This window comes from Gymnogyps californianus, chromosome 13 (genome assembly GCF_018139145.2).
Source record: "Gymnogyps californianus isolate 813 chromosome 13, ASM1813914v2, whole genome shotgun sequence".
Classification (NCBI taxonomy): domain Eukaryota; kingdom Metazoa; phylum Chordata; class Aves; order Accipitriformes; family Cathartidae; genus Gymnogyps; species Gymnogyps californianus.
In genome coordinates, this window is record NC_059483.1 from 6,465,088 (window position 1) to 6,492,142 (window position 27,055).

The 27,055-nt window shown below is 41.1% G+C and overlaps 1 protein-coding gene across 1 annotated transcript; it reads left to right on the forward strand.

The window, feature by feature from the left end:
* The first annotated feature begins 137 nt into the window (after positions 1–137).
* Positions 138–21,609, forward strand: EOGT (EGF domain specific O-linked N-acetylglucosamine transferase). Its single transcript, XM_050904727.1, has 17 exons — positions 138–170; positions 746–792; positions 1,596–1,820; positions 2,791–2,891; positions 3,428–3,536; positions 3,628–3,722; positions 4,879–4,983; positions 6,137–6,243; positions 7,842–7,945; positions 10,547–10,639; positions 11,393–11,464; positions 12,003–12,089; positions 13,244–13,312; positions 14,623–14,684; positions 16,359–16,478; positions 17,912–18,014; positions 18,393–21,609. Exons 3-17 carry the CDS (start codon positions 1,611–1,613, stop codon positions 18,537–18,539), a joined length of 1,584 nt encoding a protein of 527 aa, XP_050760684.1. The 5' UTR covers positions 138–170; positions 746–792; positions 1,596–1,610; the 3' UTR covers positions 18,540–21,609.
* Positions 21,610–27,055: the final 5,446 nt, after the last annotated feature.

A 27,055-nucleotide genomic window follows, 5' to 3' on the forward strand; every position in this document is an offset into this window, starting at 1 on the left:
TCCCCCGCGGAGCGTGGTGGAGCCGGGCCGTGTGCTCTCCTCCCCCGCCCCGGCCAGCCGCCAGCTGCCGCGGCGGCATGAGGATTAAGGCCGTCGGCGAGCGCGTAACGGGAGAGGCGGCCGGTCCCATGGGCCGCGGGGCGCCCCGGGGCCGACGGGTCTGAGCTGAGGTGAGGTGCGGTGCCCGCCGCGGCCTCGGGGCGTGGGGGAGCGCCGGCGGGGGGCGGCTCGGGCGGGGCAGGATGGGGCAGCGGCGCCTCACGAGGCTCGCTGTGGGCCGGGCACCGGGCCTGCGCTGGGTCTAGCTCAGGCTAGGGGCTGGGTCCAGCACGGGCTTGGCCAGCGTGGGACACGCGTGGGCCAGAGGCTGGGTCCCGCGTGGACTTGGCACTAGCACGGGCCTGGCACTGGGTGTGGGGCGCCTTCCCGAAGTGACTGATCCTCAGCCAGGGCCCAGGGGACGGGGGGGAGCCGGACACCGCAGTGCAGCGTTGGGTTTGAGCTGGGGATGGGGTGCGGTGTGATCCTCCCGAGATCCCCCCCACGCCCCGGGGTGCGTGCCACAGGGAGAGGGAAGCACTTTCTTGCAGGGATCCGAGTACCCACGATGGGTCAGAAACCCTCCCAGGCTGTTGGAAGGCTGCTTTCATTGCTCTGAATGTTTCTCGAGAAGCAGGACTGTGTTCTGAGGAAGCCGCCTTCTGCAGGACGTATTTAACTCGGTTTTCCTCCCCTCCACCACTAGGTTTGTGTACTTAGGAAATCTGAAGCAGTTCTCCTCAAACCAAACAGGTAAAACTACTTGTATTGTAGGAATATTCCTAAAGGCTTCAGTTGCAAGCAAGCATGCAAATTTTGGCAAATTATAATGCCAGAAAAGTTTTTTTTAGATACAGGCCATCCATTTTTTTTTCAGGAAGTTTAATGGTTCAAAGCAGGGGTGTTTGATGAGAAGGTTGTATTACCAGAAAGGTATCCGGTCTGCTATAGAGCACATAGAGATGTGTGGGCTTATAGTTAATTTTAAGAATATAACTCGGTATTCAAAGTTTCTATAACATGATGCTAACTACTAAAAACAAGCATCCTGAAACAGACTTAAGTTTGACCATTTATTTATGACTGCATAGTTTTCCTTCAGGTAATGATGAGTTTCTTCCAAAGTGGAGAATGAATTATTTTTATACTTATTTTTAAACTAAAATTCCTCCTCTTCTCACCCCTCCCCCCAATACTTCTCCATTTTCTTCCTGCTGTCTGGATATTATATGCTCTATATTTAGTTTCCACATTTGAACTCTCAGGATCCCTGGGGATTTAGCTAAAGTAAACACACCCATTTTAGTTTGACTGTGAGTTGGTAGTGCGTAATAACCCTTAATGACTAATGATTCAAAGATAATCCTGAGGTTGTACAGTCTGGTCTCTTAGTGAACGTTTACTTCTCATAGGAAAAAGAAACCACTCCAGAAATACAAGCACAAATTCTTTGATTATATGACTGACTTTGGCTGAATATTGTCTTGTATGCTTGAAATGTGCTGTGGTGCAGATGTGTTAAGTGCCTTTTTTTTTTTTTTTTCTTATAAGTACAGAACTCATAGGTTGCCATGTTCATGTTGCTTGCATTTGGATTGCTACTGCAAGAAATTCTGGCTAATTCCCAAGCTGAAAATCTTACTGAATTAAAAAACATTCCAGAAGAGCCACTATACGGCTACAAAGCTATCAACTTGCCAGATGAGCATATTCCGTACTTTCTGCACAATAATCAGCATATCGCTGGCATCTGTAAGCAGGACTCTCATTGCCCATATAAAGTAGGTTTGCTTTTTTTTTTGTTTGTTTGTTCGAATGTAATGTTGGGGTGGTTTGTTCTTGGAGTCATAGCAGTTAGAGATGGTGATCAATTGGTCTCCTTGCCAGTGAGTCAGTTCCACTGGGAATTGGAATTGTTGCTTTTGAAATAGTTGTACGGGGCTCTTCCTGAATCTGATACTGTCACAAGACTGGATTTTTAATATACTGTTTTGCTAGATTTTTATCCCCCCTCTTTTAATTGTTACAGAGCTGAAATGATGATCTTAATCTGAATGATTCTTGCGCATGCGAAAGGTGTTTGAACTAAGTAGTTAGTAGTTTCCAGGCCTGTGATTTTTAGCATGCGGTAGTACTTTTGTGGAACTGTCAGGAGCGTAGGCAAATCAATGAAACGCTGATTTAATCTTATCCTGCGGTTGCACATAATTCATTCACCTGAAGCAGGGGCAGTGAACCTGAGGATCCGGGCTGTCTGTGGCTCGGGAGCAATTCTAGTGTCGCTCAGGCTGGAGCTGCTTCGTAGAGCTGGGGGTGGGAGCTGTGCTCCCCCTTCTCTGGCTTTCTACAGCACTGCAGAAGCTGATGCTTCTAGATTTGCCTGGGGAGCAGTAGTACACTCAGCCTGGAGCTTGGAGCACTGTGCTTTGTGTGAGCTTAGCTTTCTTATCTATATCTGTCAGTGATGTGAAAATTTTGGAATCCTACTTACTGGCTCAGGAAAAGTGGTTGTCCTGGAACAGACATATTAAAGACAAGGATAATGTTGCTGTGCATGTGTGTCCTCTTTGGAGCCTCTGTTGCGCATAAAGAATCTCAGTGTTCTTTCTGAAACTCCATTTGAAAACAGACCAAACCGAAAGCCTTTTATGCAAGATTTATTAGCAAGAGGTAGTTTATAAGCTAACAACTAACTTAAGTCATTTCCCATTTTGCTGTCGCATAACCTGATTCATTTACTGTGTGTTACAGAAATACTTGAAGAAACTAAAATCCTGCTGGGGTTATGAGAAGTCTTGCAAATCAGACTACAGGTTCAGTTACCCAGTGTGTGATTATGTTGAAACTGGATGGTAAGTTTCATTTTAAATGTATAAAGTATAGTATGTTAAAAATAGAGTATAGTGCTCATTTCATATTAGCTGTGAAGTTAACATTATTGTGATATTTAGAGTTTCAAGGATGATTCTTTGTGGAGATATGTGTGTATTTATACATAACACGTCTTTCAACACGATTTAAAAATTTAACTTTTTAAGGAAGAAAATACTGTTTGAAATGCTTCCTGCCACAATGTTTTCATTATTCTGATTTAGCCTTGAATTCAGATTCCTAAAATAACTCTGGATTTCCTTTCTTAGCTTTAAAAACAGAGGAAAAAATGTTAAAAAAAATTTATACCCTTTTACAGGAGAATAGCTTTAAATTGTCATTGATGTTTTCACTTACATGCAGCTGATAAGTTGCTTCCTGTTTTGCACCTTAAATGTCAATAAAGTAACTAGCTGGCTCTTCTGTTCCACTTTCAGTGGGAAAAAAGTAATCTGTTAAAGTTATTACTAGAATTGAGCAACGGACCTTGATTTTTTTCCTCTCCTTCATACATCAGGGCAAGCGACATTGAGACAGCCCAACAGATATTCTGGAAACAAGCTGACTTTGGTTACATTCGAGAGAGGCTCAATGAAATGAAAACCCATTGTAAGCCTGCAGCAACAGTAGGTATTTCTGATAGATATGATACTTTTCACTTGTTTTTAAACATGATTTTTGTTATTGATGAAATCCTACTTGTTCTTTTCTTAACAGGGAGATTCATCTCTGACCTGTTCTCAGTACCTTCAGCATTGCAGAGCGACAAACTTGTACATTGATTTACGAACTGTAAAGAGAAACCACGACAGGTCTCTGACGTGCTTATGTTATAGTAAAACCAAGGGGTGGCAGGGAAAAGGACTTCAGAATTTGTTTAAGAAAGCTGGTGTGCTTGTTGCCGTGGGCTTTACTGCTGATCAGAGACTTGTTGCTGAAATTCTGTTGAGATCTACACCTCTTGATTGCTATCTGCTGCTGCTGTCAGCAGTACAGGTTGTTTAAAAACCTAAGCTCTCAGTTTTATGGCATAATGATGGGTGGTTGAAATCCTCCCTTCTGATGGGAGAGAGGAAGGTTTTTCTGTGTCTTTAGTCACATCCTTTCTGTGTCTTCAGTCACATCCTTTCTTGATCAGGTGATGCACAAGGTAGAATTGTTTTTGTATGAGGCACCGAGAAGACCTTTCCTATGCTAGGTGCCTTTATACCAGAACCAGGAATTGCATTTTTAGATACAGTGAGACTGAAGAGAGATCTGAACCTGGATCTCCCACGTCCCAAATTAAAATGCTACATATTGGAAAACTGGGTAAAAAAAACATACCACTAATGCTGGGATCACCTGTTTTTCCTTCTGCCTTATCTTTGAAGTCAGTGTCTTGGGCACATGACTTGAAAAGAGCTGGTTCGTGACTGTGACACTGATACTCTTCAGAATGGGTTTTGTCATCTTCTCAGCCTATCCTAAAAGCTAATTTAGACAATGCTTTTAGTTGGCAGTTTGATTTCCTGAAACCTGTTCTTGCACCTCACTCTTCGTATGTTCTATAAAATTCTTGGGTTACTAACTGGGTTGTGAAATCTGAGGTGAATTTCAGTGAGAAATTGTTATTACAAACAAACAAACAAAAAACCCAACTAATGATGCTCCTGTAAGTAATCATGTAGCAAAATCTAATTAAATTACTCATTTGGGTATCTGAAAATGATTCCTAATAACATTCTGGGTGGATTAGTGCTGTTCTCTAAATTGATGTGTAGAACTCCAAGGACACCACTACCTTTATTTGGGAATTGTGGGAAATGCTTGGCTTATGCTGAAGAAAATACTCAGGATTTAAATATGTATGAAGTACCTTGCTGAATTGAGACTAACTAGCACTGGCTTGAGTATGTAATCGACATTGCAGAGCACTTTGTAGCACTGTTGCACAAAAGCTGATAGACTTTTACTAATTTGCATTAGATTCAAAGAAGACTTTTTCCAGAAGGGAGAAATTGGAGGTCATTGCACCCTTGACGTTCAAGCATTTTTGGCTGAAGGTCAACGCAAGAGCCCTCTGCAGTCTTGGTAAGAATCACTTCTCAAGGCTGCTTCCAAGTTCACTTACTAATTCTTTTTTATTTTTTTCATTGGCATTAGCAGCTGCGTGTAGGGGATTTCATACTGAGGAAATGGTTTCTAAGGTCAATTTGAGAGTTCATATTAGATACCTCTGGTAATTACATCTACGTGGAATGTGCTGAACTATACTATGTGTAATTGTGTCCTGCCTAATTTACAGCAGCAAAAGATCTGAAAATGTCTTGTAATTTGAAGTTCTAACCTTCAGGTGTTTTCTGGACAAGATGCTGGTTCTATGCCTAATCTGCCTATAGAAGGAGACAATTGTTTTGTTGTGAAATGCCTTGAAGTTTGCACTTGTGTCTTAGTTCACACAGTCCTTGGTGATGTTGGGGCCAATACAACGCCTGATCTGGATATATATTCATATGGTGTTCCCAGGGAGCCTGTGCTTGGAATGTGAAATGGGCAACAGTCTACAGGCTGAGTAGGAAGTGCAGAGGGTGTTTTGTGGTAGCTGGTTAAGTATCACGGGTTGCATGTTAGCTCTTCAAAGCTGCCTTGCCAGTTAATTGATGAAACACGAAGGAATTGGAGCCGTTAAGGTCCATATAAGAATTCATTTTTATGCTTTTCTCATGTTTTCATTTTTTTTTTTTTCTCATTTTGCATTGATGGTCAATTTCAGTTAAGAATAGCTGCAGAGGAGGAAAAGACTTTTCTTCTCTACCTGCTATTGTCATCTCAACTGCTCATCCTTGTTTAGATCCAGGAATAATAAATGTTGCATCTACATTCATTATTCTGACCAAAGCACGAAGATCTTGCTGAAGCGTCTTTGGCAATGCAGATCAAGTTGGATAGACCCACAGATCTAGGCTCTAAGGCTCTTTGTTACATCTCTACCGCCTTGATTTGTAGATCAAAGATGCTGTTCACTCCTGAGATCAAAGGCGGTGTTTAACCTCTTGAAGCTCATAACCTGAAGAACCTTCCATTACAATTTCAAATCATTTTAATTGTCAGACTCTATCAGTTTTCAGCAGTCCTGTTAAATCAAATAGACTGGATGAACAGTTGCTAAATCTTAGATGTATGAAGTACATTTGTTTAAGTGTGTTAATGACAAAGCATGTTCTGTGTGATTGAATCTTTGTAGGTTTGCAGAACTCCAGACATTTACTGCATTAAACTTCAGGCCCCTAGAAGATGAGAAGTGTGACGTTGTTATTGAAAAGCCAACATACTTCATGAAATTAGATGCAGGTAATTGGTATCCTTAGTTTTTTTTATCCTGCAGTACTGCAGTAAGAAGAGCCCATATCCAACTTGTCCATCTACATTATGCCTTTGTGATTGTCAAGTTCACTTGTAATATATTTTTATTTTTGAAAAATGATATGACTGTTTCATTCCTTTTTTTCTGTAGTTCCATTGATGAACTTGGAAACTTAAATTTAAAAATCTTACATTTTCCCACAGATGATTTAAAAAAAAAAAAAAATCAGAAAAATTTCCTGCTGCTTGTCTTGCACAGTCATTCTCTTGACTGTGTTTTGACAGTCTTTGGCTTTGTGCCAAAGACCCTTCTGTACAGAGTTTTGATTTTGACTGTGTTTCTGAATGACAGATTTCATACCATGAATCACAAGATGTGAGTGTACGCGTCTTGTAGTGTGTGTTCAGTAATTGAGGATTCTATGTGTATTGAATGATATGGAAGAGGAAGTGATATTCAAGAGGGGCAGCGCCCAAGCACCTTTAGGAGTCAGCCAGTGGTATCTGACCTTTTTTGAAGTTCACCAACCTTTTTGTTCATGCAGCATATTTTGCAGGCAAATGTTAATGAAAAAGGGTGTTCAGGATGTAGACATACAAACAAGCTGCTGTGGGGTAAGCTATGGTTTAAACTGGATAGTTGTCTGCTGTGTTCTGACCCTGTGACACACTGCAACTGTAAACTGAATTACCCCTCTTCCCCTGCAGGCCAGTATCTTATATTTTAAGCAAAGTTGTTGTGGGCCCCTGAACAGTTACCGTGGAAGAGTTGCTGTACTGTCAGTTTGTACCTTTGAGCAGGGTGGTCTAGCTGTGGCTCAGGAGGCAATTTTGTCCAGCGCCTTTGTTTTAGGGGAGGCGAGGGAAAATTGCTGTTTGAGCAGTATAGGAAGCCCGGCACTAGTTCCCATCATGGCAGCTGGTTTTGGTCAGAAGCTTAAAAACAAGGGCTGTGTGCACATGGTTCCAAAACTGGGGTCTGGTCTTCACTAGCAAGGAAACTGGACTATGGTACCTCCTTTGTTTCATGGTAGTTTTTTATGCGCCATGGTCTCAAGGTATTAGCTTAAGAAACCAAGAATGAACAAGAAAGCTCTGAGAAAAAACCTGAGGAATTACTTGGGCTTTGGATTGTGTGCAAATACAAGTTCTGTCTTGTAGTCCTGCAGACAGAGCTTCCCTTAAGCCTAATAAAGCAGAACTAAGATCAGTGCCGAAGGCCTGTTTTTAATGTTTCCTGTATGTCTAACTAGCTATTGTTAAAGCGGTAGTTGCTTTCATATAATTCAGAAAGCAGCTGCAGACTGTAATGAGAAATAGCACATGAGACTTATCTTTTTCTTATGCTGTCTTTTGGCTGCTCTTCTAATTTCTCTGAACTTTTTAAAACCACGTTTTACTTCAGATTTCTTACCTTGATTCCTTACCTTTAAAGGTTTGCCTTTTTAGGATGTATAAGAAGCATTCAGTCAGAAGCAGGGGAAGACTAATGTAAAATGCAGGGTACTACTAAGGAAAAAATGTATGAACCAATAAAAAGTGGAGTGAGTAATGCAGTATTTTGCTAACAATTCTTTCTTTCTCAGGTGTGAATATGTACCATCACTTCTGTGATTTCGTCAATCTTTATATTACACAACATATCAATAATTCCTTCAGTACTGATGTCAACATAGTCATGTGGGACACTGTAAGTCTGCTGTGCTTTTAACGTATTTGTAATGGGTTATATTTCTGCTTTATAGAGACTCTGAAGCTTTTAGTAGCCAACCCTTAGCTTTCTTGCCGGCTTAGCCATGTAGAACTGATAAGTTTTTGGATCCTGTTAATACAGGTGCATGAACAATAGCTAGGGAACAGATTTTCTACAATAAACCATGTGCTGTTTGAACACTACTCCGTAGCTCATCTTTTGCTAGTACATAATTATGCCTTTTTTTTGGTGTGACCTCAAAAATAACATGATCTGCATTTCTAATATGTGGCATTTCACCATTTCATGCTGTTTCTGTAGACTTTTTTCTTTGAGAATATTGAAGTAGATTTACTCAAAACTGTTTCTTCTATATTTAAAAAGAAATGCAGCCTTGCATCTTTCTAAATCAGTAATGTGCAGCCTGTAATGAAGAAAACAACTAAATGGAATCCTATATATCAAAACAAGATGTAATACTTAATTCCTTTAAGTAGCCTTCTTGCAGTTACTTCTCTCAATCACCTCTTACAATGCCACGATGACATACAAAACAAGTTTTTCAGTGGGGCTATTTTTGCTGTACTGCTGAGTTGAAACCATGACTGTGTTTAAGAGTAATGTTAGTTTTACTGGCCAGTATTTAAGTTGTGTAGGAGAGTGTTAAGCTAAACAACGAAAAACTAGGCAATTTGTAATATGCCAGATAACGTGTATAATCAGGTCCAGAAATAACACAATTTGACTATGATATTGTCCCACGCCTGTCTTGTTCTCGTAAAATACTGTGTTTTCTTTCTGAGTATTTCCTGCTAGGACAACTAATATTCAATAGAGAACTGCAAATATCCCCTGCTTGCTATTTAATGAGAAACCTCTTTGGCTAGAAGAGACCCTTTTTTCTAGTTCTCTCACATTTTGAAAGCTAAAATAAGTGCACCTGCCAGATAAGCAAGCTCTCTAGATGTTATACTGGGACCTGTTAATCCAGCTCTGATGGCTTTCTGAAAAGATCAGATGTCAGACAGCATTGTAAATTACTTTGAAAAGCACTTCTTTGTCTTATATCGCATTGTTGAATCAAATAACTCTTTCAAATGTACCGTTCAAAGTAAGTACTGTCACAGTACTATCATTTTAAATGAGTCTTAACTGCTCAGTCTGCTTGAGTTCATTATCATGTACAACCAGATGATGGCACCAACTAACTGCTGATGAACTGTCTATGCTGATCGAAAGATGGACTTGAGCTTATTATTCATTCTCTTTTTTTTTTTTCCTTGATGTAATTAGATTTGGCCATACTTTCTAGCTACTGTAGAATCAGTGCACTGTTCTTATTAAACAGTAATGCCCTTAGATGTAGGTTAAACAAAGCAGAAAATGACTAGGAAATCTACTGGGTGTTGATTTGCAGACTGTCTCTGCAAATGCAGGAAAGCAATGTTTATAAAGCGCTTTTAAGGAGAGCAGATAGGGTTAGAAAGTAGTACTTTCAGCTTTGAAGATCAGTTCTGTACTTCTAATCTGGAAGAGCAGTTCTTGTAATACAGGTGGCCAGAAAGTAGTATGGATTGTAAAACTAATTAAAACTTAATGGCAGAAGAAGGGGAAGGAAGCATCTCTTCAAGTGAAGGAAATCTGGCACCCTTTAGATTCTCTTACATTTTACTAGATGTCTGCTCCCTTCTGTGGTCATTTGTAGTCTTATTTTCAAATTTCTTGTTGAGAATGTTTCCACATAACTTTCCAAGCAGCCTGAACCAGCTCCAGAGTTGAAAGGAAGCTTTAAGCAAGAACCTGCACCAGGGCTACTGAGGTCATATTTAATTGCATTTGAAGAGCAAGAGATGGTGACTCTTAGCCCTCAGATGTGTAGGAAATGTTACAAATTTGAAGGCAAGAGCCCCTGCTGCTAGGCCAATGTTGTAGGGAGTACATGGTTCTTAAAAGGTTCCACAGAGCATTGCCGCAAAGGGGGAAGTTATATACTGCCTTGTAGAGAAATTTCTTGGTAGCTTATAGAAGTAATGCAAAACATAGTTTCCTGGCTGTTTCTTCCATCAAATCAGATCATTGCCTTCAATTTGTGATACAGGTGACGATCCCAAAACAGACGCAAATGTGAAACAGGCTTGTTGTGACTTTTTACTTCAAACATTACTGCTGCACTTGAGTTCCCAGGTGGTTTTTTGGTCTCAGAAATCGAGGTTCATGCCTTCTACCATCCCTATGTTTCTGTTACTTCAAATTTAACTTGTATTCTGTTGTCTCTGGAGAAAGTAGTAGGTACTCCTTGCTCCGAACTCAGCAGCCGATTAGACTTTCCGAGGAACTTGTCTAGATTGCTAACTTATAGAACTATTTTATTAAAAATTAAGTACCTGACAGGTAATGTAAGTTAACTGCCATTGTAAACGCAGGGTTCGGCGTTCTGTAATGTCTGTGTTCTGTGCTAGGCTGTCTTAGGTCCCATGGTGCTGATGTACGTATTAACTGTATGTTAAAACTCGTATATAGAACTTGTAAATCATGAAGAGAGTTTTTATATGCATTTATGTAATCATTATGCCCTTGTGTTTTTTCCTTTCCTCCTAGAGCTCATATGGCTATGGTGACCTGTTCAGTGAGACATGGAAGGCATTTACTGACTATGAAATAATACACTTGAAAACCTTTGACTCTAAAAGGGTATGGAATTTTATGTTTTGTTTTAATTCATAGTCACTAAGTAGCAAATATGACAGCTTCTCAAGCCGCTTGTGGATATGGGTGTTTCAGAGGAAAGCATTAATACTTTCCTTGCATGTTTAATTTGCGTAATGTGAGTATTCTACCTTACAAACAGGAGACAGAGCTGTAACCTAATTCTGTGGCATGTCTGTGCTTTATGTAGATGGACCTAACTTCTGTGTCTTCTGAGAGGTGATATTTATGTATTGGTTTCCCTTCTGCAGGACCCACTACTGAAGTTAAGGGTTTTCAAATGGCACTGTCTCTCTAAGTCTTCTGATTCCTACTGAGGTGTTTATCTTACCCTAGAAACTGTTAGTATACCTGCTGCTTATCATTAAAAAAATTTTTACTCCCACCAAAAAGTGTACCCATTCATTCAGAGCTCATTTTAGTCTCTTAAATCCCTTAAAGCCTGTCTTAAACTCTCTAACTGTTTTTCTTCTATTTAGTTCATGTTTGTTCTGTTTTGAGGGTGTTTTTTTTTTTTACCTCTTCCCACACTTGCATCTGTAGCATCCTAAGTGAGAGCTCTTTTGGGATCAGCATTGTCTTTGTTCTATTCATTTGCACAGTCAAGGAAGTGAGGATGTTCTTGACAGGAGCATGTAATTGCTAGCTCATTATAAGCAGTGATCCCACTGAATGAGCACGGAATGTGCCAGCGGAAGGTAGCAGTGCAGTGTAATTTCTTGTGATCTTCCTTTGCAGGTATGCTTTAAAGAAGCAGTCTTCTCATTACTGCCTCGAATGCGGTATGGCTTGTTTTATAACACACCATTGGTGAGTCCTTTTTATCCATCCACTGTGTTGACTAGATGTGTGTGTGACAGTACAAAATCTGAGCTAATGAATCTCTCAAATATCTAGCTGAGTTACCATGAAATGTACTGCGTTGAAGGTCTACGCAACTCCAAATGAAGTGATCTTCCCTAAAGATTAGGATTTTGAAGTTACTTTAGCTGGTTGATAGTAACTGGTTGTGTGCAATCTCCTATGTCACAGCTCATGAGATGCATATTATTCCTCTTTAATGGAAGGAGACTGTGAACTTACTGGTATTTTTGCAGAGCACAAGAGCTTGTACACTGACAGACTTTCCTGAGGGTATTAGCTCATGCATTCAGGCTGCAACACTGTAGAGAGCGTTATATTTCTTTCTAAATGAAAGTGCCACTTGTGTTGCAGTGAATAGTGACATGTTTAGTGCAGTGCATGATACTAGGCTTTTGTTCCACAAGAATGGCAAAAAACTGATCACAAAGAGAGATCTTCTGAGCAAAATAACTTTTTGTATTAACAATTGCTTTTTTAATTTCAGATCTCTGGCTGTCACGGCACAGGGCTATTTAGAGCATTTTCTCAGCATGTGTTACACAGATTAAATATCACACAAGAAGGACCCAAGGTATGATAACTGAACAATAAAGTTGTAATATGGAGCTGATGGCTCTTACCAGAGAAACAGCATTAGCAAGCTGCACCCAGTGGGGAATAAGGGCATATCGTGCACTTTTTGTCCTTTCCTGTGATGCTTGGGATTTTTTTTCCAATAAGTCAGCCTGTTCTATAAAGGCCTTCAGCAAACATTTGTGTATGTTTGTGAAAGTTGCCCTCATGTCCTGTTCCCGTAGGACAGAGGACAGACTTTAGAACATCCTCCTTCCAACCCTAGGATCTCTTCCTCATCTCCGTTCTCTGTGCTCAAGGCCTTTTGTGTCTTTCCTAGTTAAGCAAGACACATGGTACCTGGTCTCTTCTGTAGCAGGCTGACAAGGTGCTGTCCTTGGGTCCAGCAGAGGGGATCCCACAGAGCAGTGCAGTAAGCTTGCTCTTTATCGATCCTCATAGTTATGGCTGAGCTCAGATCAGAGGAGGAATGATTGAATCTGGTCCTTTCTGATCCCTGCCTGGTACCATCTGCCTGGCCCGGGGCTTCTCTGTTGTACACACTGGTAGTTTTTGCAAATTGTTGCAATGGCTGCATTGATGGATACGGCAGTTCTGGGCTTCTTGAAGTATTTGCTCGAGAGTAGCCTACATATTATCGCTGAGGGGCACACATTCAAAGCACTGCACAGGCATTTAGTTATGCTTCTCCTGCTGACACTAATGGGAGTCATGCAGTTAAATCTCTTTATTTCACTTGGAACACTTACCCCTGTGAGTCCAATTAATTTAAAGAGGCAAAAGGAGGAACTGTTATAGAAGTAAAATATTTTTTTCCAAGGATCTTGTGCACAAGCCATCCTGAAAGCTGCTTTCCTGCTTTCAAAAACTGCCATATAATGTGTAATACAAAGGCTCTTTTGTACTGAATAAAATAAATCTTTCAGAAAATGTTTTATTCTTTGTTAATAGTCAGACTTTCACAGAGTTTTTGACACTTTTAATTTGTTGGAAAATATGATGTGAATTTTAAGGTGGTTACATCATCTGTTACATGGGGAAGGAACATATTTAGTTGCTCAAATAAGTGCCAAAAGTAAATATGGAAGTGTTTGGGGTTTTTTTGGTGAGGTCTGCCTCATAGCTAATACACTGCTGCTTCTTTCTTTTTAGGATGGGAAAATTCGAGTCACAATACTTGCACGCAGTACAGATTACCGGAAAATATTAAACCAGAATGAGGTGTGGTCCTTTTTATTTTGAAAACACGTTTATCAGAAGTTAAATTTTGCTGATTGAATTGATTTTTTTTCAGGTACAGCCAAGACATCTATCTGCTGACAAATCTCGGACAAATATGTTCAGTGCTAATATTAATGTCTTCTAATATGTCTTCTAGCCAGACTCCATTTCTGTACACCAGACACTGAACCTTGCTGCCCTTTTTAAATATCCAGCGGAAGACAACAGATGTAATACTAAAAGTATTTCCTCTTAACAAACAGACACTGCAGAGCTTCTCATAAAAGTAAATTATTTCACTTTCAGATTATATCTTTTATTTCTAGCGTCCCCAGTGTTGAAGACTCTAACAAAAACCTTTGTTACGCTTGCAGATTAAAATGCATAAGCTATTGTATCTGAGTATGTGCATTCAAAACTTAATGAATTTTCTTATTGATTCACATTTTTGAATCATGCAACTTAGTGGACTTACGGTGTAGCTTCTCATGTGGTAAAATGATAATGATTCCATAGCTATCTTCATTCTTAGCTGTTCGTGCCTGACAAAAATGAATTGGCATTATCATCCCCACCTTATGTAGGGAGAAACTGAGGCTTGTTTGATGCAATAGCTCAGTGGTAGAATAGACAGAGCACAGATGGCTAGATTGGTGCCTTATCTGCTACGCTGTCCACAGTGCGTGCCTACACTGCTACATGTAGTGTGTTTTCTGGTAATGAGCACATGACAGAAAGGGAGAAGTTAATCCTATCTTTACTACACTTCTGTAAAAGAAAATACTTGGCTCTTTCTCCCTCTTTTGCTGGCTGTGAATTGGAGACTTACAAAAAGCCCTTTTAGGTTAGAAGCCCAGGCTCTAACCTGGTTTCACTTCTCATGTGAGTAGGAGTCTGACCTAGTAACGTATTTTTGAAAACCTTTCTAGCTACCAATTTGCTTCTTTAGGTATTGGAATATCTTTTGGAAATCCAACCACATCTTCCCACTATTCCTGGCAAAACTCCTGCTGGTTTGAGTGGTTTAGGATTGGGTCCTGGAGCATGTGAAAGTCAACAGTAGCCTCTGTGAGAGTGCAGGAGATCTGAGTCTCCTCTCCAGGGGTTGCTCTGCCAGGAATAATGTATGTATCTTAGGTGGGAAGGCTCAAAAGGAGGGGAACTGCTCCTTTATGTGGCGGTGACAGTATGTTCCGTCTCACTCGTAGTTCCCTGGTGGGGAGAAGGAGTGTATAAAATGATCAGGAGTGCAGGGGAGGAATTAGTTGAAGGAGAACACCACATTATTGTCTTTTTATTTTCCTCCTTAGCTTGTGAATGCTTTGAAAACAGTATCAACGTTGGAGGTCAAAGTGGTAGACTACAAATACAAGTACGTAAGTTGGTAAAAGAAACTAGTGTGATCTCATGCTGCCTGTGGCTGGTGAAAGCTGTTTGCAGGCAAAGCTGCATATGCCCCAATGCGTAACCTTTGCAAAATCCAAGAACTGGTAAGGAAGGAAGGATGTTACTGAGGAAGTGGTGGGTGAGCTAGTTAAGCACTCCCATCCCATGATGCACTACTTGGGAATGAACCTCTAGAGTTAGTAGGCTCACGTTAAAGCTACTATATGATGAGCAAGTTTTGAAGTCACTTTTCTTTCTGTTTCCTCCCCTCTCCCAAAAACAGCTGTGTTCCCATCACGCTTTTGGATTTGCTAATGCTCTGCAGTAACTGTGGGTCAACAGGGATTTCTCTTGTATGATGCAAGTGTCTTATTTTATATGACCCTTAGTTTAGTAATGAGTAATAACTCAGTGTATTTGCTGCTCTGGTGGCCCCTGAAGACACCACTTGAGATCAGTTTGTGGCACCCAGATGTAGTAGGCACTGTGCCAGTAAGAAATGGCTTGAAGAAAAAGTTCCCAAGTGGTGTATGCCCGTGCCAAATGGCAGCAGCTCCCATCTACTCAATGGTGCTGTAATGGATCATGCAGGAAGAGTGAGAAACTGAAGCAGCAGTGAGAGATCAGAGTTTTGACCACAGCAGAGACAGCGTGAGGAAGTTGAGTTGCTTCCGATTCCCCTGTCAATGAAAGCACTTGAGCAGTCTAATAATAGAAAAGAGGGTGGATACCCTTGGGAGGGCATTTAGACCGTCCCACTTGAAAGCATGACCAAGTGGTACTTCCACAATTCCTGCGCTTGTTGAAGCTGTTTGTGCTACCATTCAGCATTACAGATTTCGACAGCTATCCTGCAGCATCGCTGTCATCATAGTTAGAAGAGTTTCCCTGATGTCTACCCTTATAGCAGTTTAAGCAGTTTAAACTTTCGTGTTGCGGTTTAAGCCAGTTTCTTCCTTCTCTCTTCCAAATGGTCAGAGAGGACGTTATTCTTTTCCTTTTTAATGTATGAATTTTTTGTACACAAAAGAAGCCTGTTGTAATTTCCCTTTCCAGTTGTCTGTCTTCTCTTACAATTAAGTATCTGTAGTCCATTCTTTCCTTGTGTGCTCAGGGAACATGTGGTTATTTAAAGAGAATACTTTATTTGGAGCTTACAGTCAAAGGACAGGAGAGAGTGACAGTTCCAGGAGGTGAAAAAGGCCTGGTCTCCTTATTTCTGCTTGATGCCCTATGCATAAGTTCAGGTTGGATAAGTGCACCTTTAGGTGGGAATTGTATACTTCTACATTACATTAAAAACAGTTTAGGTCCTTCATGGTGGGTTTTTTTTAAAGGAGGTGATGAATTTTTTTTTTTTTTTTAAAAGGCAAGTAAAAAAACCCCAAACTTACAAAAACTTTAACTTGTTTAAAAAAAAAAAAAAATCAGATTTTTGGAATAGACTCTTGTGAACTTTTGAAACCTGTCTGCATTTCTTTTAATTCCATGCTGAGTTATTGCTGGCTGCAGCATTTTGTGATTTGTAGTATTGTTCCTTGAAACATCAGTTCTTTCTTTCAGTATTTGCTTAAGTTAATTTTGCGCTTTCTACATGTAACTAATTCTTGCTGAGATGGATAGGCATGCCAGATCACCATTTTTGTTGTGTTTTCTGCAGGGAACTTGAATTTTCAGAGCAATTGAGAATTACCCACAACTCTGATATATTCATTGGGATGCATGGAGCTGGACTTACCCATTTGCTCTTTCTACCAGACTGGGCTGTTGTTTTTGAACTGTAAGTCTGTTTCCCTCTCTTTCCCCTCTTATACCACAACTGCTAATGTCTGTTCATACGTGTTAATGAAGCACTTTCCCTTGCTAGTAGTTGACTATGAATGTCTTGCATCGTCGTCTAGACTTAATTTTTGGCAGTCTCTTCTGGGAATCGAAAGTGAGGAAGCTTTCATTATAAAATATGTGTGTAACTATATCATACAGGTTTAGCCTGTGATTTCTTAAGATGCTGTGGTATAAATAAAACGCAGCCTGGTCAACAACTGCTTGGGGAAAATGGCAAAAAAAGAGAAAGCCTCACTGGTCAGATTCTGCCTGGTGAGTCTGAGATTTAATGGTATTTTGGTGATGCAGGTGAATTGATTACGTAAGATGCATGTCCAGGGTGTTAAAGATTCCCCTGAAGGTTATTTATATACTCCTTTCTATGCTCAGGACACGAGCACCAGCTTGCTGGCCAAGCTTAGCTGAGTGTCATTCTGTTTTACCTAAATTTCTCTAGTAGCTTCCTTTTAAACATATTTTCATAGAATAGTTTGGGTTGGACGGGACCTGTAAAGGTCATCTAGTCCAACCCCCCTGCGATGAGCAGGGACATCTTCAACTAGATCAGGTTGCTCAGAGCCCCGTCCAACCTGACCTTGAATGTTTCCAGGGATGGGGCATCTACAACCTTTCTGGGCAACCTGTTCCAGTGTTTCACCATCCTCGCCATAAAAAATTTCTTCCTTATATCTAGTCTGAATCTACTCTCTTTCAGTTTAAAACCATTACTCCTTGTCCTATTGCAACAGGCTTTACTAAAAAGTTTGTCCTCATCTTTCTTATAAGCCCCCTTTAAGTATTGAGAGGCTGCTATAAGGTCTCCCTGGAGCCTTCTCTTCTCCAGGCTGAACAACCCCAACTCTCTCAGCCTTTCTTCATAGGAGAGGTGTTCCATCCCTCTGATCATTTTTGTGGCCAAATTTTGTTGCAAAGTATGGTTGTTAATAGACGCTCCAGTTCTATAGAACTGAACAAAAATGCTGCACGCTTCTGAGAAGAGCACTGAATTCTCCCTTGTGGGAAATTCTGCTTAAGGCCTCTGCTGTGGGAAGGTTGTGGAGCTGGTGCTGTGCAGCATAATCTTGGCTTGAGAGCGTTTTGTCCAGTCTCCAGATGAGTTCAGAAACCCATGCCCAAGAGCTGCTGCAGCTGGGCAGGGACATGCCTGACATGCAGATGTGCCTCAAACTGCCTCCTAGGCCACATCTTAAGAACAGATGGTAGCCCTTGTTGTTTTCAATGGAGTAGAATTTGTCCATGGTTTCGGAGCCTTAGGACTGAACAACAAACATTTTGGCCTGAAGGTTTGTTTTTTTTTTTTCCTGTTTCACCCTGGTAAACTTCAGCACAATCTCTGTAGGTAAATATGATTTTTCTGCCTGCCCCTAGATACAATTGTGAAGATGAACGTTGTTACCTGGATTTGGCAAGGCTGAGAGGCATCCACTACATCACTTGGCGAAAAAGGAATAAAGTATTCCCTCAAGATCAGGTAATGATGGCCACTGCTGGAAGGGTAGGTGCTACAACTTGAAGCATTTAAAGGTTAGCTTGTTCTACCTATCTATGTTCTGATACTTGAAATATGGTTTTCATTCTTTAGACCAAATTAACTTCCCTGTTGTGAGTAAGAAATCATTTGATATTAATGGCTGAGGGAAGAAGAGAAATGAAATTAATTGGCCATTGATCCAAGCCATCCATAGCATTGCTGTTACACAGTTACTTTGACTCTTTTGCCTCAGAGCGGATCAGTGGATCGGACATAATAAATTAAAATGGCAGATGCTCAGGGTTTTTTTCTTGCTTTTTGAATGGAAGATGTACTGAATTTTTTTTCTGTCTAAAAGGCCTGATTTCGTTTTTCTAGGGACACCACCCAACGCTGGGAGAACATCCAAAATTTACAAACTACTCCTTTGATGTGGAAGAATTTATGTACTTGGTGCTTCTGGCTGCAAATCATGTTTCACAGCATTCCAAGTGGCCATTTAGGGTAAAACATGATGAATTCTAAATTAGACTTCTGACTAAAATATTATTTTTAAATAATGCTCCGTAAAAATACTGTAACAACATAAAGCAAAATGCTGGTGTGAAACGTGTAAACCTCTACGAGGGAAATAACCCATTATTAACTTGTCAGACCACTTCTTCGCACCATACCTTATCTTTATAATCCCTCTCTTCAATTCTGGGAGGTTTTGATATGTAAAAACTATTTTTCAGAACTCTTTTTGGGTTTTGCACTGTATTTTTGCATTCCAAATTCTGAAATACTTGTCTTTATACAAAGATATGTCCATCCATTTCATGTAAGATTTTCTGGGGTAGATACTAATCTTGTAATAATTTATGCCTACTATTATGTGAGGAAATGCTAGAGGATGGAGAGTGTTACAGCTTGGTTTCTCAGGATAGTCTCTCTGGGAATGAACTAGGCCTGTCAGAGCTCCTCGGTTCCTCTTGTTAAGAAGCTAGATGCTTTTATACTACAGTCCTGTACCTGTAAGTAAAAATCTGAATAGGAATTGCTTTCCTATTGTAAGACGCTGCCCAGTATGTCATTTGCAGTCAAGTTACGTGACGCAGTGGTTCCAGGATGGCTGGTTAGTTCCTTTCCGTCACCATCCGTGTCATTGCTGTGCTTGTCCCTCTGTTGTTTCTAGGTTTGAAGATCTTCCTTTGTATAATAGTGGTTGTAAGAATGAAGTGGTTAAGCAAGCTTTAACTTCTGTTGTTTGGTACAACAGATACTGCAGACTTCTATTTCAAGTTTAGAAACATTTTCAAGTTAGAGAGCAGTACGTCTTACGTTTTTGCATTTAAATATAAACTTTGACTCTTCTCCCTCTGGTTTTAAATGCTAAAATATAACAGGTCTGCTCAGTAGGTTTCGTCAGTCTTCTATCTCTAAGCAGGTAAATCTTTTCCTAAGTGAATACTTAAAACATCAGGTAATCTGGGTGTTTCCTACTTCTTCACGTAAAACAGCACTCTGTAATGGAAAAAATGAGCAAATTGGAATAAAACTTGAGTCTTTTTGAGGATGCTAAAGGGGATGGCCTTCTAGTTTTTATGACAAATGATAAGATGTATAGGGTGTCTTTCAGCTGCAGCTGAAAGGAAATGAAGTCATGAGGAACCTTGTTCTTGGAGCCATTAAAAGCCTAATCTAGTAATATTCTTGTTTTCTCAAAATGTCGAAGAGTCAATCTAGAAAACGTTTGAAAATCCTTCCAAAGCCAGTAGCATAGTTCACTGTTTTCAGTGAAAGACATATTAAGCCAAAGCCGAGCTCTTTATAAAATTCCCTCTGGAGCTGATACGTTGGTGCTAGTGGGGGGAAAAAAAGGGAGTACTTCTGTTGTCTTAAGTGGGGCCAGAAGGATGTGTGGAAGAATCAAGTTCAGTGAGATAAAAAACAGACTTCTATGTTAAATTATGGATTTTTTTTGAGAATGTATTCCCATGATAGACTTGCAGTATAATCATACAGTCTCAGAGCATACATTTGTATGCGAAAGCAAGACAGTTACAGTAAATGTAAACATTTCACTGGTATAATTGTAGATATTATTGACTTCCATTCTCCAACAGTCATAGGCAATTTCACAGAGTGTAGGTACATTTACTGACCTGCCTATACTGGTAAAGATGAGTTACTGTAAGCATAATTTTCATATAGATCTCGCATGACCTTAAGCAGTGCATAGGAAAAGCTAGATATAGCCGATACCTTACGGAATCTCGTGTATCTGGTGCAATTCTTAGTGTAGTGTGTTGTTTTACTGACGGATAATACTATTTTACTTTAAAGAACCATAGAAGCAAAATTGCACTTCTTGACATGAGGGGAAAAAAAAAAAGCCCTTGAGAAATACAATTTCCTCTACTTGTGTGTGTGTGTGTGGTTTTTTTACCTTGTGGGATTTTTAAAGAAAAAAAATGTATAAAACGTAAGTCAGTAAAATGTCTGAGTTCGAATGAAACCAACTCAAAATAAAGAAGACGTTTAACTATGAACTATGCACAGATATTTGATAATTTTTTTAATAAAAAGCTTTTTAATTAAAAAAAAAGTGTAAAATTTTGGTCATAGTTTGCCAGGTTTGAGGCAAATGTTTTAAATACTGTTAATTGCATAGAGTCATGTGTCTCTGCTTTTTCCTGCCATGACAACCTGATGTTCTGCGGTCCAAACTGATGTTCAGATTTATTTATCTGGGAATAACACCGTCATCTTGCGCTGATGGCTTTGTTGCCAGGCATTTTAAGATCAGTTTGTGGAAAACATTGGCGTATGTTTAACTTTCTGTGCTGCAGATGATGCTGTTGAAGCCGGGGTGTGAAAGCAGGCATGTGCTTGAATCTGTACAGAAGCAGCTAATGAGGAGCTTCTCTTTCAAGCTATGTTAGGACTCACTAAAACAAGTGGTCGAACATATGCCTGAATGCGTGGAGGAGAGGCTGTGGGGACTTAATCCAAGGGCAAAATATACTGCCAACATTCACCAGTTTCAGCAAACTTGAGTGCAGCGTTGACAGTTGATGGCCAACATACCGTTCAGCCTTTATGGCTTAATATTACTGGGACGAAAATACTGTTTTGGTTGATTAGCTTTACAAATAGTCGCAAAATTATCTTGGCAGCAGAAAGAGGTTCGGTTGCATTAATGGGATTTTGCCAATAAATCCTGAGAGAGTTTGGACAACAGCAAAGATCTGGCTGGTGACTTTCTTAAAGAGGGTCTGGGCTGTCTCAGTCTGCCTGGAAATTGGAATTTGAGGGAATCCATGAGACTTTTGGGCCACTTGTTCTTTAGGCAGAGTATAGGTCTGGATTATATTTTCCTAACAGACTATAGGAATCTTGTTCCTTGCTACTTTGGATTTTTTTTTTTTGTCTCTCTGGTTTACTGAAGTTTAGAGTCTGTGTTTAACTGGCACATTGGCATCAGCGTGATGAATTTAGTTTTGGGACTTAATGAACGTTGCCAATCCTGAATGCTTACAGGATTGCCTGTGTTTCATGTACAATGTAAACTGAGAGCTGGATTTGAAATAAAAAATAATTTATGGATGCACATGGTGTCTTTCCTTTTACTTCAGAAGTCTTCAAGATGTATTTTCAGTTTTTTCTTTGTGAAGTTCTGTGGAAGTTGGGTAAGCGTGAGAAATGGTTTGTGATGGGGAGGTGGCAAATCAGGATTATTAATCTTAAGAGTACAATTATAAATATTAAGGCAATAAATTTTTAAAAGCAATTAAATAATAATGAAATTGTTTAATTTTTGCTGTTAATCTTGCCAGTTGTACCATTAATGAGATAACTCAGGGTTTAGAATGTCTCTTAATCTTTTTTTTTTTTTAAGCAGGAGAGAAACTGAAGGCAATGTTCTCCTTGAGAGCTTTTTATCTGCTCAGAAGGGTAAAATGTGAGGGGATAATTTTCTTTGATTTCAACATTGAATAGTTGTTTCAATTTGCAGTGTTTTGCCTTGAAGTTGAGCTCTTGCTTCCACTCCTCTGAACACACGTTTCTCATGGATCGGGCTTTTTGTCTGAAATAAAAGAACTGCTACTAAATACTCTTCTGGCTTTGGCCCTGAAACGGCCAGAGTAGCTTGGCTCTTCATTACTCATTCATGAATTCTCACCATCCTACTTGCATTTCAGTTCCTCATCTCACAGCGTGGGCGTGAGGGTGCTCAGCCTGCAGCTACTGAAGCTACTGACCTGCTCTGCATGGGAGCTGCTCCTCCCGTCTACGGGCTGCGTCAGTCAGCTTGTGCGAGGGCTCTCTGCCTCATTTCAGCCCAAGTCAGCCGCCCTAGCAAAAGCCTGCAGTTTAAACTGTTTGCCACAGACTCCTTTTTCCTGTAGATATGGGCTGTGGGGTGAGGGATGGCTGTGTGAGCCGCTCATCTGGTGCGGCAGTGCCTCGAAGCAGGTAGGCTGCGGTTGGGGTAACGTTTCTAGAAAAAAATAGAACTGGAATAAAATGACTGAGCCAGTCTTGGTGAGCCCGGTCTGAAGTTTTAGTAGCTTCTGTGTTGGTGGAATTGAGCAATTTACGGTAGGGGTGTCTCAAATAGCGCAGCTGATAAAAGCATTTTGCGGAGGTGGGGAGGGAGATGCGCAGAGGGAACGAGAGGGGTGAGGAGGAAGGAGGAATGAATAAGTGTAAAGGCTGCGGATGGGTAAAATGGGCAGAGAGTCATTCCCAAGCCTGAGGCTCAAAAAACCTCTGTGAACACAATTGTAAATCAAGTGAAGTGTGTGGAAGCCCCGCTGGGACAGAGCCAAGAATGAGGGTCGTGAAAATGTAACTGTCATAAACTACACGGAGGTACAGGAGGGAGGAACGAAGGGACCTGAATTCCCCCGGGTCTGAGCCCGGCGAGGTGGGGAGCAGCGTCCCCGGCCCGCTGGGGCTCTCGGGGAGAAGGGCCAGGGCTGGAAAACGGGGTGGCGACTTGCAAGTTGTGCTGGAGAGAGGAGCAGGCGAGGGCAGCGGAGGCTGGCCGGGCGGTGTTCTGCCACAGTTCGACAGAGCTGACGGCACGTTCTCAAATCTAATTTTTATAGGCTGCTGTCCTCTCTTAGAGAAGTGAAATATTTTTGTTGTATGAAAATATAATATAAAGAAAATATATATTAAAATAATGTCTGTATATAAATAAAATATAATAAAATATAGTTTATATATTAAGTATAATGTAACTTTAACTGTTTCTGTTACTACCGTTGTCTTTTGGGTAAGGGAATAAAACTCCAAAATAAAGAGCAGGCTGTATCTCTTGCTTTCATTTATGTTTTCTTGGATTTCCTTCCCCTTCCTGTCTTTCCCTGGCAAATCAAAAGGAGGACAAGTAGCAAAAAAGAAAAATGACAGTATTACTGAGAATAAAAATACTTGAAGTTGTTTTGAATATGCATAACCTCTAACATGGCATTGATTTTTGACTTGGACTTTTTAAAAATCGGGTCTGGTTTTGGCCCTTAGAAAAGTATTTGAAACAATGTAGTACACAAAATGTATAAAGCCTTGGAGTAGAGGGTGAGGAATCAATTGTCTAGAGCTCGGCTACCCCATCACTTAGAATTTGGGTTTATTTTATTAGTTGCTGAGTATCATCAGTTCAGAACTTGAAAGCTGCTTTGTCTGGGCGCGTGTTCGCGGTCAGTAAGGTAGCTGTACGTTATGTTTAAGTGAGTCTCGTTGGTCTTCTCAGCTTTTCAGAAGAGCACGCTCGCATTCAGTGCAATGCTGTAAGATCACAGCGTTAGCCAAGGTCACTGCTGCTGGTCCCGGTGGTCTCTGTTGGCTGGACATGTCTCTTGCCTTGGAGTGGACATCCGATTTCCAGGTAAGGCCAAAGAGCATTTACTACCTGTTGTAGCAGAGTGCAGTAGGTGGCACTAGAGCCCTTTCCAACGTTGTTGTGGCTGCTCAAAGGGAATCTCATTTCCAATGCAGAGAGTCAGCTCACCGAGGAGTACAATAGAGCAACTGCTCCTGCAGATGATGATTCTGTTTTTCCCCCTTCCTGTTTGTAGAAGGAAATGCCTGGAAAAGATTAATCCAGGGAGATTTTAGGTTTTAGCATAGGATTATTCAGATGCTATAATATCAGACTACTTTTCTTCAGTTTTTCTTTAAGCAACTTAGTTGGTGTTGGAAAATAATTTTCAGTTAATCTTTTGTTGCAAAATGCTGTTTCTCATTTTCTTGTAAAAACATTTTGGGCCAAACTGTCACTTTTTAGCAGTTAATGCAATTCCTGTTCTGCTGCAAAGTCTTTATTTTCCCTTATGCAACGCATTACCCAGTCTTGCAATGTAATGTATCGTGCACCTTCCATTACCTAATTACTTCTCCCATTTAGTTCACTGGAGTGCATGTGCGTATGCATCTGGTGTCGTTGAAAGCGTGGACCACTGACACTCAGAAAATAGTAAGAAAATACTGGAAAATGGTAGAGTTGTTCTTCTGTTTGAAAAAAGCAATTATCATGAGGACATTTGTTTTTAAAGAAAAATGTGAGCTTTGCAGATTACCCTTTTTCCAAACTTATCCCACAGTTGGTCATTAAAAATGGAATTGATTGACTTTTCTTTGCAGCTTTGAAAACCTTTGAGCTGACCGGGGCCACAGGCTGCCCCGGGGAGGGATGCGGTGTCCCGCATTGCCCCTGCTCGTCGGTTAAAGCCGGTGGAGTTGATTTCTCTGCCTGCTGTCTGACCCGCAGCTTTCAACAGCTGAGCAAAATAAAAAATAAGCTTTAAAAGTTAATACAGGGTAGTAATTTTTTGAATTGCAGTGCAAGAAGGATGGAAAGCAGGTGAGTTTTGTAATATGATGGAAGTATTGAAAGAAGGCAGACGTTCTCCCTTTCCGTGACGCGAGAGCAATACAGCAATCGTTAACTTTGGTGGTTGAATTAGGGCTCTTTGGAGTCCCTCTATGGGCGTTATGTGATGAAACCTGGAAACTATCATTTTCCTTTCAGTGGTGCAGGGATGGGGCAGACCCTGCGGAAAGAGGAAGGCTGCCACGGACAGTGAAGGTCAGTAACTGGCTGCTGCAAGTCGGCATCTCTCCGCCATCGTCCACGGCTCTGTGTCAGGTGAGGAACGTGGACAGATCCTGAAGGTGCAGCGTAGTGTGTGTGCAGCTCTGGTGGAGACCGCAGCAGGGGTTATCCCTGTTCGGCGTTTGATTTTTTTGCATCTTACAGATAATTAAAATCCTCGTCACGGTCACGTGTCAGGTGCAGGAACCTGCCCTGGCCCTCGGGATGCGCAGGAGGCGGCTGAGGGGCCGTGTCCGTGACGGGGAGGGATGGTTGCGCTGGTCAGGGCTTTGCGAGGATGCCGAGTAAGAGGGTGTGAGCGTGGCGGTGACCGCCGTTGGACATCATTCATTACCCCATCAAGGACTCGGCACATCAGTCAGTGAAAAGGCGTGTGTATCGAGCTGACAGCTCTGAATTGTTTCTTCACCAATTACCACGCCAAAGCCTTGATAGCGTAATGAAATATGCCTCGTACCTATCACTTCATCTTTGTCAAACCGACTGGGTGTTCTTAGTTTGTTATGACTGGGAGAACTTCAGTAGCGTCAGAAAAATAAGCAAGCTTGTCTCTGGTGTAAAAGGATCCAAGGCTTAAAGACAGGAAGGGTGCTGTTAAATAAAGATGCCTCAGTCCAGATGAAAACGTACATGGAAAAACCTCACGGATCGGCTGAGCCCTCAGCTCTGTCTTCATTTGGGACCCAGTGGGGGATGAGAAGCGTAGGAACTTTTCTTTTGCTAGGCATCTTTATACTTAGTAAAGTATTCAGCCTTTCTTATAATTTATTCATTGTGGTCTAGCATAGTCTAAAATATCAGACCTTTCCTCTCTGTCCTTTTACATACGCATTCTTTGATGCCTCTTAATTCATTATTTAAGCAGCCTGCATTCTGCTTTACAAAATGCCCTCCTCCCCGGTAGCTTAAAGTTCTGGGTTATTTGTGTATCTGTGTCAGCAGCTTTCCGGCAGGCATGGGGCAGGGTGGGATGCTCTGGTCCCTCTGCTCTCGCCTCCTGCGCCCGCGTCGGCTCTCCCACTTGGTGAGGAGCAGAGGGCTTCGCAGCGAAAGGAGTTGGGCAGCCAGAGCTTGAGTGCTACAGCTCCAGCACAGCACTCGAGTACGTGCTGAAGTGATGCTTGAACGTGTGTTGCTTTGAAGCCTGGGAGCTCTTCTGAGTGAGAAGGTGGCTCGGTGGCACTTCAGGGTGGGGGGAACGGGGCACCCTGACTCTTGGTACCCAGACAGACGGGTGGAAACCCTGCTCCTGCTGGGACCTGCAGTCCCGATGCATCCCGTCCTGCAGCAGCGGCTGAGTTAGCGTTGGTGAAATGCAGGGGATTCCTTTGATGGAGGTGCGCTTGGAGTAGAAAGTATTCCCTGCCTTGTCATTAATTACAAAGTTGGATAACTGGCAACAGGAACAATTGCAGCTGAAAAATGCGTCTGTACGTTTTGAAGTCTGAGCGATGCTTTGATTTGAATTCTTGCAAGCAATCTGGTTGCTCCCTGGGTATGGTGTTTGAATCACTGCCAAACGTGCCATTCCCCCTCCCAGTCTGTGTGTGTAACGTCTGCAAGGCGGGTCTGCATCCGGGAACGGTGAGTCCGGAAGGCATCATGTTGTTCGTAGCACTGCTTTTCCCTAACAAAAGAAAACTAGGTAGGGAGTTCAATGCAGAATATTAAAACACTTTATTTAAAAAACAAACAAACAAACAAAAAAAGGTTAAGTAAACTAAGAGGAACACAGGTACTCCAAACCTCCTTCTAATGCCCTTGGTTGCAAAACTGCCCTGGATATTATCTATTCAGTGTTTTTAACATTCCACCCAAAGAAAAAGTTGGGAATATTTGACCTTTTAATGCATGCTTCAAAGAAAACATTTCCAAATGGTATGTAATAAATCAATCTTTACTTGCTTAATAACCATAATGTTTTCCTTTCGAG

Excerpts from the sequence above, each read along its gene's own strand:
- EOGT (XM_050904727.1), top strand. The coding sequence starts at position 1,611 with ATGTTCATGTTGCTTGCATTTGGATTGCTACTGCAAGAAATTCTGGCT. Across the intron at positions 10,640-11,392 it reads AAACCTTTGACTCTAAAAGG|GTATGCTTTAAAGAAGCAGT; the intron begins GTATGGAATTTT and ends CTTCCTTTGCAG. Across the intron at positions 18,015-18,392 it reads AAGTATTCCCTCAAGATCAG|GGACACCACCCAACGCTGGG; the intron begins GTAATGATGGCC and ends TCGTTTTTCTAG.